Source organism: Mytilus trossulus, chromosome 10 (assembly GCF_036588685.1).
Source record: "Mytilus trossulus isolate FHL-02 chromosome 10, PNRI_Mtr1.1.1.hap1, whole genome shotgun sequence".
Taxonomy (NCBI): Eukaryota; Metazoa; Mollusca; class Bivalvia; order Mytilida; family Mytilidae; genus Mytilus; species Mytilus trossulus.
The window spans coordinates 59,884,637-59,899,538 of NC_086382.1; the positions used below are offsets into that span (position 1 = coordinate 59,884,637).

At 31.3% G+C, this 14,902-nt stretch overlaps 1 protein-coding gene across 2 annotated transcripts in view; it reads right to left on the minus strand.

Moving 5' to 3' along the window:
* LOC134688294 (protein lin-28 homolog) overlaps positions 1 to 8,490 on the minus strand; it is a 50,111-nt gene extending 41,621 nt beyond the window's left edge. The window contains exon 1 of one of the 2 annotated variants that reach the window (XM_063548857.1): positions 8,293 to 8,490. In XM_063548857.1, coding sequence (XP_063404927.1) covers positions 8,293 to 8,314 — 22 coding nt within the window. In that variant the 5' untranslated portion in view covers positions 8,315 to 8,490. Of the gene's footprint in view, positions 1 to 7,919; positions 8,027 to 8,292 lie in introns of those variants that run through there. The other variant, XM_063548859.1, reaches the window with a different exon arrangement.
* Between the last annotated feature and the right edge of the window lie 6,412 nt (positions 8,491 to 14,902).

The following is a 14,902-nucleotide window of genomic DNA, read 5'->3' on the forward strand; positions in this document are numbered from 1 at the left end:
GTTTAGCTATTCCATACAAAATACGACTTCCATTAAAATAATCTCATGTTAAAGATGAGTATTTTCCCTTTTTAACTCATGGTCAGTCAACCAAGGTTGATATAAGAAGATGTGGTATGAGTGTCAATGAGACAAATCTCCGTCCATGTCATAATTTGTAAAAGAAAAACATACGCTCTTCCACACGGTGACACCTTCATTTAAAGCATATTCTGACGGAACCAAATTAACGATTTATTCTTTAGGATGGTTCAACTTCTGAATAGGGAGCTTTATTTTATAATAGATTTTTTTTATGTGAATATAAAAAAAAAGAAGATGGGGGTATGATTGCCAATGAGACATCTCTCCACAAGAGATCAAATGACACGGTCATTAACAACTTTAGGTCACCATACGACTTTCAACAATGAGCAAATCCCATATTGCATTGTCGTTTTACCAATTCCTTGTCGCATTTACAAAAAAAAGTGTCTGCTATTTCCATGGTAAATGAGAGGCCCTATACATATGTATGCCTACAACCCAGTTTCTACTGTCAACGTTATAACTTCGCAGACATTTTCTTTGACGAACCACGTAAACTTCGTCCATGTCATCTTTTGTTGCTACAAAAAGTTTTGCTCTAAGAAATAGGTCCAAGTCATATTTTGTCACTCAGTATCAAAGTTTTCTATTATAAACTTACAATGTAAGCTTTGTCTAAGTCATTCATTGATTACCAGTATCAAAATTTTCCGTAAAAAAACTGAACAGGTAAGCTTGCTCTCGGTCATTGTTTGTCAGTATCAAAGTTTTACGAAAACACATTGGTGAAGAAAAAAATAGCACTGTGATGAGATCATTCCCGCCATTTATTTAACAATTCACCTGCAGCTACAAGGAGATAACTCTATAAAGTCAGCTGAACGTTTTAATTACGTTATAATAATAAGAAAATATAAAGAGTCTCAATGATTAAAATGTGTGTTTGTCAAACTGCTATATTTCGTGTCTTTGGAAAACTTTCACATCTATCTTAACTGAAAGACTTGAGGAACTATCAACTGAGATCAATCTGATTTCCGAGGCTCAATCGGGTTTCAGAAAAGGTTATAGTGCATTGGATAACATATTTGTATTGCATTCATTAATATCAATTTATCAAGCACTTGAAAAACTCTTTTGTACTTTTGTTGATGTTTCCAGAGCCTTTGATACAATCTCTCGTACATCTTTATGGATAAAATTACAAAAAGCGAATATTTCTGGTAACTTTTGAAGGTAATCTATAGTATGTATAGTGATGTTAAATATTGCATAAGGAATGGGAACGAAGTGTTAGCCGTTTTTAACTGTAACATTGGAGTGAGACAGGGAGAAAACTTATCCCCTTTTTATTTGCTGTTTATCTAAACGACCTGGAGTCTTTCTTTGCTGAGAATGATGTTCAGAACTTGCAATTTATTGAAAATATTTACCGCAATCATCTGCATATTTATATTAAACTCTTCGTTCTTTTGTACGCCGACGACACTTTAATTATATCTGAAACGGCCGAATCAATAAAACACGCCTTAAATGTTTCTGAAAGATATTGTGTCCGATGGAAGTTATAATACGTTAATTTATCGAAGACAAATGGAAATCAAGAACATTACCAAAGTTTCAAATATTTAACCAGTCAATTGAAATTCAAGATTTGTATCCTGATCCTTATCTAGGACTAACAATGGTTGATTTGCAACAGCAAAGAAACTAGTCCGAGATTACTCCGACGTCCAACGGCTGTTTTGCCAGACAAGCTGGGCCGTTCATAGGGTCATTCACTCTCTAGACTTTACATTAATCATTTGTGACTCTTTAGACTTAATCTTCACTGTTTTATGCAAATTATCTAGTAGTTAGTGTAGAGTAGTATTCGGGCCCGTATGCGGATCGGAACTGGAACTGCCGGGGAGTTTGCTAAAAGCGATCACATGAAAATTCATTGACAAATATTGTGCACTGTGGTAAGGGGTTCTCTAAGGGTAAATACAATGCATATCATCTGAAAGATAAACTTTTCATAAATCGAATGGTGTATGGTCGGAACAAAAAAATTGAGACTAAATTGATTGAGAAATAAGGGTTTTAAGCGGAGAGGTGAAAAAAGTAGTTGGGTACCTTTTCGTAAATATATGTTGATAGTGGGTCTTTTAATGGATAGAAACAAGTGCCTGTGGAACTCATCGAGAGGAAAATTTTATGGACTTTTTAAAACAATCTTTGGCTTAGAAAACTATCTTTTAAAATTAACATCAATCGAACGTAAATATATTTCAAAATTAAGATGCTGCAATGTAAAAATTCCAGTAGAGCTGGGAAGATGGTATGACATTCCAAAAGAAGAGAGGACATGTAATTTGCGTGTAACTGCAATTGGCAATGAATTCCATTATTTATTTGGATGCTATTCTTTATTGGTAAAGCATATTAAATTATTATAATATAAAGTAAAAAGTAATTTTCTATATATTTCATTTCTAAGTTGTTTATTTCTTTCTTTAATTGTATGTGATTGTAATATGTAATTTACCTCTTGTTTCACATGTCAATGTGATGGAGTGTTTTTGAAATAAAGCATATTGTATATTGTGCTGTAAAGAAAATGATATCCAACCATTTTTTCTGATCATGTGTCTGGTTCAAACTTGTGAAATTTTGATATTTTTGTCAAAGGGTAAACATAAATATTTTGTCAAACTGTAATGAAAATTAAACGAGCCGAATTAATTTAAGTCCAGGTGTTAGGTACCACCTTAAACTTTGAAAATGTGAGCAAAGTACTTCGGCCAAGTATATATGTAAAAATCTTCGATATTTTCAATAGAGCTGAAATCTTTTGGACCATGAAGAATTTGTACTTTATATGGAGTGAAATCAGATGCAATAGAATCGTAGAAGTATCAAGATTTCTATACTTAATCTCACGTATACTTTTATTTAATGAATCAAGAGGTATTTTATGACAAAACCAAAGGTTTGCTTTTGCTTCAATTTTTTGTGTTTAATTTTTGAGATTTCGATTTGTGAAATGTCTTTGTGGTGCCAAGATTGAACGGTTTTGTCTTTATCTTCAGAATTTATACATAAACAAAATATAAGTTCAATATTGTCAAGGACAGTTGAAACTAAGGAAATTTCATTTATCAAAGGATCTACTTTGATTTATTTATTTCAAATTTAGGTCAACAAATATTTAAAAAAAACCCACATCAGATATTAACTACTTGAGATTTATGATCAATAAACAATAATATGTTTATAACAAGCATAGGCTTATAATCTGCAAAGAATGTTGAGAGCATAGGAGAAAAAAGTCTTATATCAGTGTTTATGTCAAAATCACACAACAGCGAAACATATGCGTGGGCCTCCATTTCTAATTTCATGATCTACAATTTATTTATCTACATATATGAATATAATGCGATGATAACGATTCAACAAACTGTCTAATTATTCAGATCGTAAGTCACAATTAGGTCGAAAGTAGGTCAATGGTGACCAAACATTATTTGAGGTTTTTGATCAGTAGCTAGTCATCAAAGAATAAATAAAATATTTGTATTTCGGGTAATAGAGATAAAAGAGACGATATTTCTTATAAGAATAAATAATTTCTTAATCCTGAATATAGACTCAAATCTAAAAGTATTGATCTGCCAGACACAAATTACTTTCTTGACTAATATTTATAACGAAGCATATGGTTAGACGTGCGCTTAACCTAGATAACAATACACTTATTTTAGATTTAATTAAAAATGATATATTACTCGTCGGATAAGTTGAAAGCAATCACATGGGGTCAAGAAATAGATTAATAAAACATTTATGTATTTTTCTTGCTTATCATACTTATAGAATAGTGAAAAATGTAGCTTCTAGGTAAATCAATTTACGTTAATGCTCTTCTTCGGTTTGTTTATTTATTTTCACTTCAGTTTTCATGGTATCTTCTAAATAAACAAGTCAATCGGTAAAAATACAAGTTAACAAGTTAGGATAAATACAAAAGTATGTTTTCCGTCAGACACTACATTTTTAACAGTATATAAACATCAACGTGTCCATTCTCATAAGTATTCTAATTTGTTTATTGTATGGATAATCGGTCAAGATAAGATCATCAAATCAGCGCCTGTGGTCACGAGATATTTTTGTGATTTTTATACGCCCGTCAAAATTTTGACGGGACGTATTATGGTATACACATGTTCGGTTTCCGTCCGTCCGTCCGTCCGTTCGTCCGTCTGTCTGTCTGTCCGGCGTAAACATGTCGCACCGTAACTTGAGAACGACTTATCAAAATTTCATGAAACTTAATAAAGTTGTTTCTTATGATGGTCAAATGATCTGTATACTTTTTGGTGAAAATTAGATTTAAACTTTTTGATTTACGGCACTTTATAACTAAAACAGGGGTGTGTTTTTTTCACATGTCGCACTGTATCTCAAAAACGATTCTTGATTATGGCTTAAAACTTTAAACACTTCTTAGTTATATTAATCTTAATATCTGTATACTTTTTGGTGATGATTCAAAATTTCTTTTTTGAGTTATTGAGTATTTTGTAAAAAAAGGGGAGGATTTTTTTTACATGTCGCGCCATATCTAAAAATCGATTTATGATTATTGCTACAAACTTTACACATGTCTTTGTTATATTAATCTGAAGATCTGTATACTTTTTTATGATGATTCAAAATTTTATTTTTGAGTGATTGAGTATTTTGTAAAAAAAAAAAGGGGGGGGGGTTACATGTTGTGCCGTATCTCTATAACAAATCTAAAGATCTGTATACTTTTTGGTTTTGATTCAAAATTTTATTTTAGTGATATTTAGTTTTTTGTAAAAAAAAACAGGGTGGGGGGTTTCCCGCCGTGTCACAGAAACTATTTATGATTATTGAATATAACTTCCACATAAAACGTCGGGCGTATCATGCGCTCATGGCGCAGCTGTTAATTCACAATTTTTGGACAACGTAAAATAGTTAAGAATGAATTCGCACTTATTATTGAGCCTTTACAATCGAACTATAAAATGTAAAGCTGCAGAATCTTTGTACCTCATTCTATCTTAAAATATAGAGAGCAGTTGAAATCTTGTAAAATGAGGGAAATGAAGAAAAACAACATGCATATTTAATTCATGAATAAGGTGCGTATATACGAATCGCTTTTGCGTGAATACCTTATAGGTGTCCGTGCGCTAAAGCTATAAAAAAAAAAAGGGGAGATGAGAGGGAATGGACTAATACGCCAAAAATATGTTATACTTGACCTTAACAGAATAGCCAATACACATACGGTCAACTTTGTCAAAGGAATTTGAAGAGTAGGTTTACTCTGAACATAGCCATACATAATGTAGCAGTGGACATGCGCTTTCCCTTTTAATATAACCCAATAAAACTTATACAAATGATTCAGTTCATATATATAAATAATAAAGTTTATTTAAAACAATCTCAGTGTCACATACACATGTAAAAAACATTACCAAAATACACATTTGTATTTGAAAAACATATAACAACCTCTAAAATGGAAAATTTAATTGTAAGTTACATTACTTTCAACAATTTAAATTGAAAAGTAGGCCATCTTATCTGTTCAGCTGTGATATTTTATATGATTCTCAGGAATGTGTTGATTTTTTTTTTCTTTCAAGAAATAGATAGAAATACATTCGAATAAGCATGATAAGTAATGGTATTCATTACCCATTCGAATATATATGACATAATTGGTTCACATAAGGCCTGCACTGAGTAAGTCTGAGACAATAATTAGTCCTTCAAGCTTGATTATTGGTATAACACGCTAACATACATGCGTTATGACCCTACTGGACACCGTTTTGTTTAACGGAGTGTCTATTCGTCCGGTCATGATCATCCGTCGGGATGCGCAAATCTTCAATATCAATAAAAGTGCCATGTGATTAGGAAAGCGTCCAGGATGAGGTGGGATTACTGGGAAACAAAAAATTGCCAACTTAATGGCAAAACCAAACAGAAAGGCCCCAGAAGTTTGTGTTTCCAATTTTATTCTTTCATATGCATGCTAATTTTTTTGTTTGCATTACTTGATCCCGTTATTATTATTCTTTTTATCAAAGAGAAATTTCCTTGTACTATAAATTTGAATTTCATATAACAAAATAATGCAGACTTCCCAAATGAGCTGTCTATTGATTAAATAGAGAATGATTTGACACCTTTATATAAGACAAAAAATGTGTACTTTACAAACTTGAACTTGAACGTGTCTTCTACGAAGATTATTAAAGTTGCAGATGTTCTTTTTGGAAAACAAAAGCCATCGCAGTATAATGTTTTGTTCTGACTTATTTCCATACGTATCTTTAACAATGGTAAAATCCATACATCATTTATTTTAAGAACAACAAAACAGACATGATTTTTTAACACAACAAATATTTTCTTATTTTTGCGTCTGACTTTTTCATAAAAAAATGAATACAACGTTGTCTGTTGTTCAATTTGGTAAAATTTATAAATAAACATTATGAAGGAACGTAATATAATATAATATTGCGTTCTCACATGTAATAAGAAATCATTCTTTGATTATTCCGAATAGCAAGTCGCATTTTTTCAAATAAATACATCGTGAGTAATATGGTGGTTGTATAAAAGCTTCGCAACTACAAGATTTTCCCGAGCTTCAGAGAAACATATTCTACGAGGGATAAATTGTTTACTAAAATACTTGAAACGTGTTGTGTGGTAAATTTAAATTTAGAATAAAAAGTTCAACAAAAAAACATTTTGAGTACAGAAAAATGCAGGATACAAAAAAAATCATTAACCTTGGGAATTATCAAATTGTGAATTATTTTATCAATTCTATTTTAAAAGGGTAATTAATCCAATCGTAATGCGTGCTAGAATTAAGTTTGTTTTTTTACATTATTCTCCACGATACTATTTCGAAAATATCAAAGGGGGGATAAGTTTTCCTCAAAATAAAAAAAACCTACAACATCTAAATAATAAGACTTGTTGTAATTTATTTTACGACACTTAGGAACTTTTTTTCCATTCTCCGAAATTTGAACATAGTTTAGTCGAAGAAAAAGAAATGCGTCGTCATTTCATAAAGAAGTACATGCAAAAAAAAATAAAAACAAAAAATAATAAAATCGACGACTAGAATTCATTTAAAAAAAAAATCAACTTTTTAAATTTCACAAGTAATTTAAATATGTAGAGACAATATTCATTGATAACAAAAAAAAACTAAAAAGCTATAGAAGTCATTTTAATTATTTTTTAAATTGTCACTGTTATAAAAAGAATCTCGTCAAACTCATTAAAATAAATGAAAAGTTTAAGATATTAAATAATTGTATTAGTAAATCGGATACATATAACTTATATAAATAACTTTCGGTCCAAGTAAGTCATTTGTAATTTGACCTAGAAAATGGACAGTATATGTTACTAGCGTTTATTGATTCTCTCTCCGGCAGATAAACACTGACCACAACACATGTACATGTACTTAACAAGGGTCAAATTTACAACCATAGTAAGTAAATCAGAAAAATAAATATTATGGACTTAAATACCGTTAGTCTAAACATAAAAAATATGAATGATTTTTTAAACCATTTATTTCTACCGTGCAAATTATGAAAATAAAAGAACAGCTTCTTATTAATATGTTTATTATTATTTCAATTTTGTTTTTTAAAAGACAGAGATGTATATAAAGAAGATAATTCAGCTGTTAAGTCTTGAAATTATATAATATATTAATTAAATATTGAATATTTTATTTGGCTAAGGCATAAAACGGCAAATAAATGTAAAGTAACTTATGCAGAAGACATTTAATAAAACAATCATGCAAAACTTACTCATTGACGGCTGTCGTTAATCACGGGTGCATATATCAATGTTAATATAAAAAATAAAAAATTCATAATGGAGGTCATTAAATAGCACACGTGGTACAATATATCTGCAGATGGTCAATGCTCCGGTCAGTTTTCTTATCAATAAATCGATATATAGGTTGTTCGAAAAGATTTGCATTTTCACGTTTTTAAGATGTTTTGAAATAGCGTTAAGAATTTACTGTCGATTTTAAAACACATGTTTTAACTCCTTTTATTGATGCATAAATTTTGAAGGCGTCAACAAACAATAATCATTATTAGCTAGTTCGGTTGGCTATATAGAGAATTACATAATACATCTAACATCTATGAAAATAAACATAAAAATTACCTGTGTAATAATTCGACGACATTTAACTGTAATTCCAAACTCAAATCACATAATTCACAATAAAATCCGTTAAAATCTTGCTTTTCTTTTTTGCAATAATAATATGAAAATGTTCACTTAATATCCACAGCGTAATGAAAGCAGGTCAGTTCGCATGTTGTGGTCAAAACTGTGATAAGTGTATTGCAGGTCAGAGTTATTGCATAACTTGACCCGGTTAAAGGTCACGATCTATATTAGACGAAGGAAATGGACATCGTAAATTATACAGCATAATACAGGGAATGAACGTTGTAGCAGAAAATAATAATGTGTAAAAATAATCTGAAAATCCAATTCAAGAATACATTTGTATTAATAAATGTTAAAAAAAACCACAAACATTTTTATCAAATTAACCTTCATTATCTAAGATTTATCAACTTACTAATGACAAGGATTTGTATAACAAATGTATATAAATCTTGCTTATAATAAGTTTAAAAAGAACTGTGTTATGTAATTTGAAAAAAAAACTTATGTTTCGTGTATATTTTCTAAAGATGTGTATTCCAGTTTACATACTAGTATTTGTAAACGTTTTCAAAGAATTTTTCTGTTTTTCTTTAACATATATATAAACTAACATTGCAAATTATTAAATTATTGCCATAATAAATTAAAAACTTTTTTTTCTATTTTGCCAAAAAAATAATAACATAACTTTTAAACAGTTGAATGGCCGAAATGTAACCCACCCCGTGTCATACATTTTTTTTAACAAAAATATTAAGAAATTCACGTCTTTTAAACGTTGCATTCGATTTAAAAAAAAAAAGGTGCAAAAATTACAAAAATGAATGGAAACTAAAAATTTAGTTTCTTCAATTTTTTGTATCTTGATAAAGATATATATATACAATTTTTATGCAAAATATCAAAAACATCAATCACCACTAACGTTCATGGGCAGTACATCTCAATAATTTTTTAATTCGCAATTATCGTATTTTTTAAATTTATTTTTAGCTACGCTACTGGATATACCAGTAAGAAAGTAAAAGTTAATTTTCCCCGATTTCTAGAAAAATATTTATGTGCACCGTCAGAATATGAAAAAAACAAGATACCGGTACTGTTTGCAGATCTCGATTTTCAACTATTGCCATGTTTGAGACCAAATGTTAATGGGAAATTATAAACTTTTACATGATATACAAAGAATTTCAAATTCTTTGGCACCGTCCCTTGATGATCTTTGCTGGCTGGACACAGAATCTATAATCTTAAAAATAGATTTTTTTGAAAATTTATTGTTCACCCCAAGAACCGGTTTGGCCACAACATAACAATTTCAAGTTTATTTACAATTTATACAGTGTGTATATGTAAAGTATGTTTAAATGAACATATGTTCTCATAGTTTATGACTTTATTCCTTTATAGGTTGAAAATTACAGGCAAAGTTTAGATGTTTATGAAGTGTCCTATATTTTGACTTTAGTGGAACCTTAACTCAATTTGAACAAATTTCCTCAATATAATTCGGCTTGATAACCTCAACTCGAGCTTAAACATGTATTATATAAACATATTAACATAGTATTCAAAAAGTTGTGTTAGCCACAAGTAATAAAGTTTGGTTGATTTCAAATATATGCCACTGGACTTACAGCAAACACTAATCAATTCTAGTGAAACTTTCATCAAACGTTTGGAATATGTTGATAACAGTTTAAAAAAATATTAAAGACGTAATACGGTTATTAACTATACATTTTTTTCTGAAAACTCGCACAAAGAGAGACAACCCTGGAATGCATAATTTAGCAACAGGTATTTCTCTGCTGGTGGATAGAAAATACATCTGATGATTGGCCTGGCTTTTTTTTTTTTAATCCTTCCTTCATGTCTGTCGAAGCTAAAGGTCCCTTTCTACTACTGATAGAGTTGTTGCAATGTTGTTTTTTTTTTATCGTACACAGAGCGGTAGCATTCTTCCTGCACTACACATCGCCATTAACGGTTCTTTCCTGATTGGGCTGAATTCGAACAAGATTAAATGAGCTTAAAATAACTTTGTCATAACGAAAACAAAAGATATGGTATATGCATCTCTGACACAAAATCAGTGCATTCACAACAGAAAAACATACAAAAAGCATAAGAACAGAGCTTTAATTGCTGTGGTTTATCTCAAAGTCACAGTGGGGCTATCAACACGGAGCAAACAAAACTCTCACCTCTCTTTACTCTAAGTTTAAGACGACCCCTACCACCGGTTACTGGTTGGTTAAAATAAAAGAACAGTGAAATGAGGAACACTGATAAAAATTATGAACATGAAACACGCGTCTGACCTACCAAATTATAAGCTTTGTATCTTAAATGGGTTTTGTTCAATAACAGGGAGCGCAGAAAACTATTTTTCTGAATTAAAATCTGTTTCAGGGTTTCTTTGTTTACTTATATTTCTTGTTCAGATAGTGTTGCTAATTTAACAAGCAGTCTGATGATCGACATTTTCATGGTAAACGATTTTTTTCAGTAGTATTTCACATGTTTTCTAGTTGTTAAAGGTTTGAAGTAGATGAAAAGACTTGTATAAAAATTAAATAAAACTTATTTTGTAAAAGTTTTATTCTATCTGTCCACCTTAAAAACACAAGGCAAAGGAAAGAAAGAAAAAAACCAGTCCATGATTTAAAAAGTACACATTCATCCATGTTTATAAACAAGAGTGACAAGTACGCTTCATTTTCCCAATAGCGCAAAGGAAAGGCCAACGAGAATTTATTACGTAATCTTCGCTCCGGTAAGAACAAATGAGAACAATAAAGCATACAACGAAAACGGTACTATTACATTTTCCCATCATTATGTTGGCCTTTTGTGTACACAAGACAGGCGAAGGAAGTCAAATTAGGAGCGCTGTAATTGCAAATTGGATGAAAGGATACAATATATTTTTTTATGTATCTATAAATAACTGCAGTGTGTATATTTACAATTTAAATTTTGAAAACTTTTGAAATATTTTCTAGAAAATTATTCGAATAGACTTCCAAAATTTCATAAATTTGGTGTTAAATGACGGTGGGCATGGATAACATAAACAAGCTCCGTTGGAAGTTGGTCATGATACTATTTGGCTTTAATTTTTAAAAGAATAATAAAGTACTAACATCAAACATAACTGTTTTATCCAGGTTTTCAGAAACAGGAAGTTAAGAAAATATAAAAGTTAGTCAGGAACTGGATGTTTTTAGCCTTAAAGTAAAATACTAGTAGCACGAATATAAATTAATCGAAAACCTATTCACACAACTTAGAACAGACACATACAAAATTTGGTTGAGTTGAACAAGTTCGGTGACGCCCAACCCTTTAGAACACCAACAAACTATTTAATGATGTGTTCAAACAACTCGACGGGAGCAACATAAAAAAAGATTCTATCAAATTACCAAACAAAAACAAAAAAAAACCGATTGACTTGTAACTTAAAGAGTCTTTTTTTTTTTTACACTATCAGTACACACTATGGCATTCGTTACGGCCTGAACACGTAACAGAATTTCATTTTGGGATGCATTTTTTTTGGTGGGAAAAGGGGGGGGGGTCCAGAAGCAGCCATTGCATAAGTGTAATATATTAAATAACATTTATCAATAGAATAGAATATTTTAATATTAAAGTGAAACCTGAATTATAACAAAAATTGCATTCATATATACAAGTAATTATCAGCCAGCCAAATAGGCTTATGATGCACTGTACATTGTGTATCATTATTGAAAATAGAATAAATTATATATAAATATACTAAATAAATAAATGATTTGGAAAATACATTGAAGGTATAAAAAGTCATGAGAATTCCGAATGCAATAAGGTTCTATCCGGGCACTCTGGTTCTAAACCCTGGTTCCATCTGGTTTGTTTGGTTCTGAACCTTGGTTCTTTGGTTCGAAACCATGGTAACTGGTTCAACATCCGGGTTGTTTGGTTATAGCAACCCGAATTCCTGGTTCCATCTGGGTTCTTTTCTAGATTATTCTAATGTTCCCGTTGAACTTGAAGAAGATAACCACAAGTATCCGAATAAAAAGGTAAAGTAGGTCAAAGACGCTAAAATTGTTTTATAACATTAAACATTTCAGGATCGACGGTAAGGTATTTATTTTCTCATTCTAATGATTAGGAAACTAGATAAAAAAAAACATCGTTTAGATTTTAAAAATAAATCGAAATGGTACATTATATCGAACATTATTTCATTTAATTCAGTCGTTCTGTTTTTATTTATTTCCGTTATTATTTCTAGACGTTTTAAAACAACAAAATTTGGAGACCTGTCGTTCAATTGGCCAACGATATATGCATCTAGCCACTTCACCAGTTGACGACTTGCATATATATTTAAATGCACATTTAAAGTTCGAATGCATTTTATTTAATAGCTGCTTTGCAATCATGTCAGATTTGATAGAAATACGTGTGAAGTATATATGTAACAAATCGTTTTGTTCAAAACGGAATCTTTAAAGACATATAACAAGAATGTGTCCAAAGTACACGGATGCCCCACTGGCACTATCATTTTCCGTGTTCCATGGATCGTGAAATAGGGGTCAAAAGTCTAATTAAGCTTTGAAATTAGAAAGATCATATGATAAGCAACAAGTGTACTAAGTTTCAAGTTGATTGCAATTCATCTTCATCAAAAACTATCTTGACCAACAACTTTAACCTGCGGACGAACGAACGGACGGACGAACGAACGGAGCCACAGACCAGAAAACATAATGCCCCTCTCCTATCGTAGGTTGGGCATAAAAAGATAGTGATGATCAATTTAAGTTTAATTGAAAAATAAGTTATAAAATATAACAAAAATGTATATGTACAATAAATTTGTCAAATTTGATACTTACTTGTGAAATTAAGGCATGCATATAATCATTATAGGCCAAAAAGAATCAAATCAAAATGAAGATTGAATATTTTTATAATAAAATTGTGTGTGTGTGTGTGTGTGTGTGTGTTAATGACAGTGCTGGTGGAATGCGTAGCAGCAGCACACTAGTCAGAACTTCTGTGTTGGTACCATAGAAAAGGGGCATCAACTGGGGAGTTACTCTAGTCCGTTCGTCCCGAACGTCCATAAAAAAAATGGGTTCCGTTGTTTTAACTTTAGTTGCCTCAACCAAATACTACAAAACTTATACACAAAATAAAAGAAGATGTGGCATGAGTGCCAATAAGAACACTCCACAAAAGACTAAATGACACAGAAATTAACAACTATAAGTCACCCTATGGCCTTCGACAATGAGCAAAGTCCGTACCGCATAGCCAGTTATAAAAAGCACCGAGAAAAGAAACGGACAAATTATGTACAAAAAATGAAAAAAAAAACAAATATGTAACACATAGACAAATGACAATTCATGAATTAGAGTCTCCTGACTTGGGACAGGTACATACAAACAGAATGCGGCGGATTAAACATGCTAGCAGTATCCCCACCCTTCACCTCATGAGCGCCAAGGAAGAACTCTCCACAAGAGACCAGGTAACACAGAAATTAACAACTATATGTCACCATACGGCCTTCAACAATGAGCAAATGGGTATAGAAGATGTTGTATGAGTGTCAATGAGACAAATCTCTATCCAAATAACAATTTATAAAAGTAAACCATTATAGGTCAATGTACGGCCTTCATACGGAGCCTTAGATGAAGTTTGAAAAAAATAGGTAGGACAGGAGTTTTGAGTTTAAAAAAAAAGGCAGGATGAGACACTTGCAAAAAAAAAGTCAGGACGACAATTTTGGTAAAAAAAAAGTCTGGATAAACTAAAAAAAAAAGGCAGGACCGAACAGAGTGAAAAATAAAAAAGGCAGGACAGAGATTACAGCTAAAAAAAATGCAAAATTTTTCATCCTAGCCCCCCCCCCCCCCCCCCCCCCTAAAAATCAAATGGTAGCTCCCTTAGGACAGGTGCAAACATTTGCAGCCGGATGAAACAATATTATAACATCACAACATAGAAAAAAAAACCACGATAAAACGAAATTCAAACGAGGAAAGAAATTGACAAATGTATAGGCCACTGACTTGCGACAGGCACATGCATACAAATAGGGCGGCGTGAACATGTTAGCGGGGTCTTCAGCATCTCCCTAACCTGGGACAATGGTTATTTCCACATACAAAAAAAAAAAAATTAAATTTGGTAGCGTCACTTTTACCGTTCAAGAGTTATCATGTTGCTTTAAAACATAGAAAATGCTGAATTTGCGTTTTCGTTCTTTTAAATAAGTTTGACTCAATCAAATTTTATAAACCTTATACGTAATGCTTATTACCTAACAACACAGTTCTTTCAAGTTCGATATTGGGTGGTGTTACTGTTCAAGAGTTATTAAATATAAGAAGTTGGTACTAGTACTAATGATACAAATATCAACACGTAGACTAAAGATAGGAAAGATGCTTAATCTGTTGTTTCTGTTCTTTAACCTTAGTTTGCCTCACCAAATGTTTAAAAACTTATACACAATGCTTATGGTCAGTTAACAGTCACAATTACGTGAATCCTGTTTCTATATGTGGAGTTTACT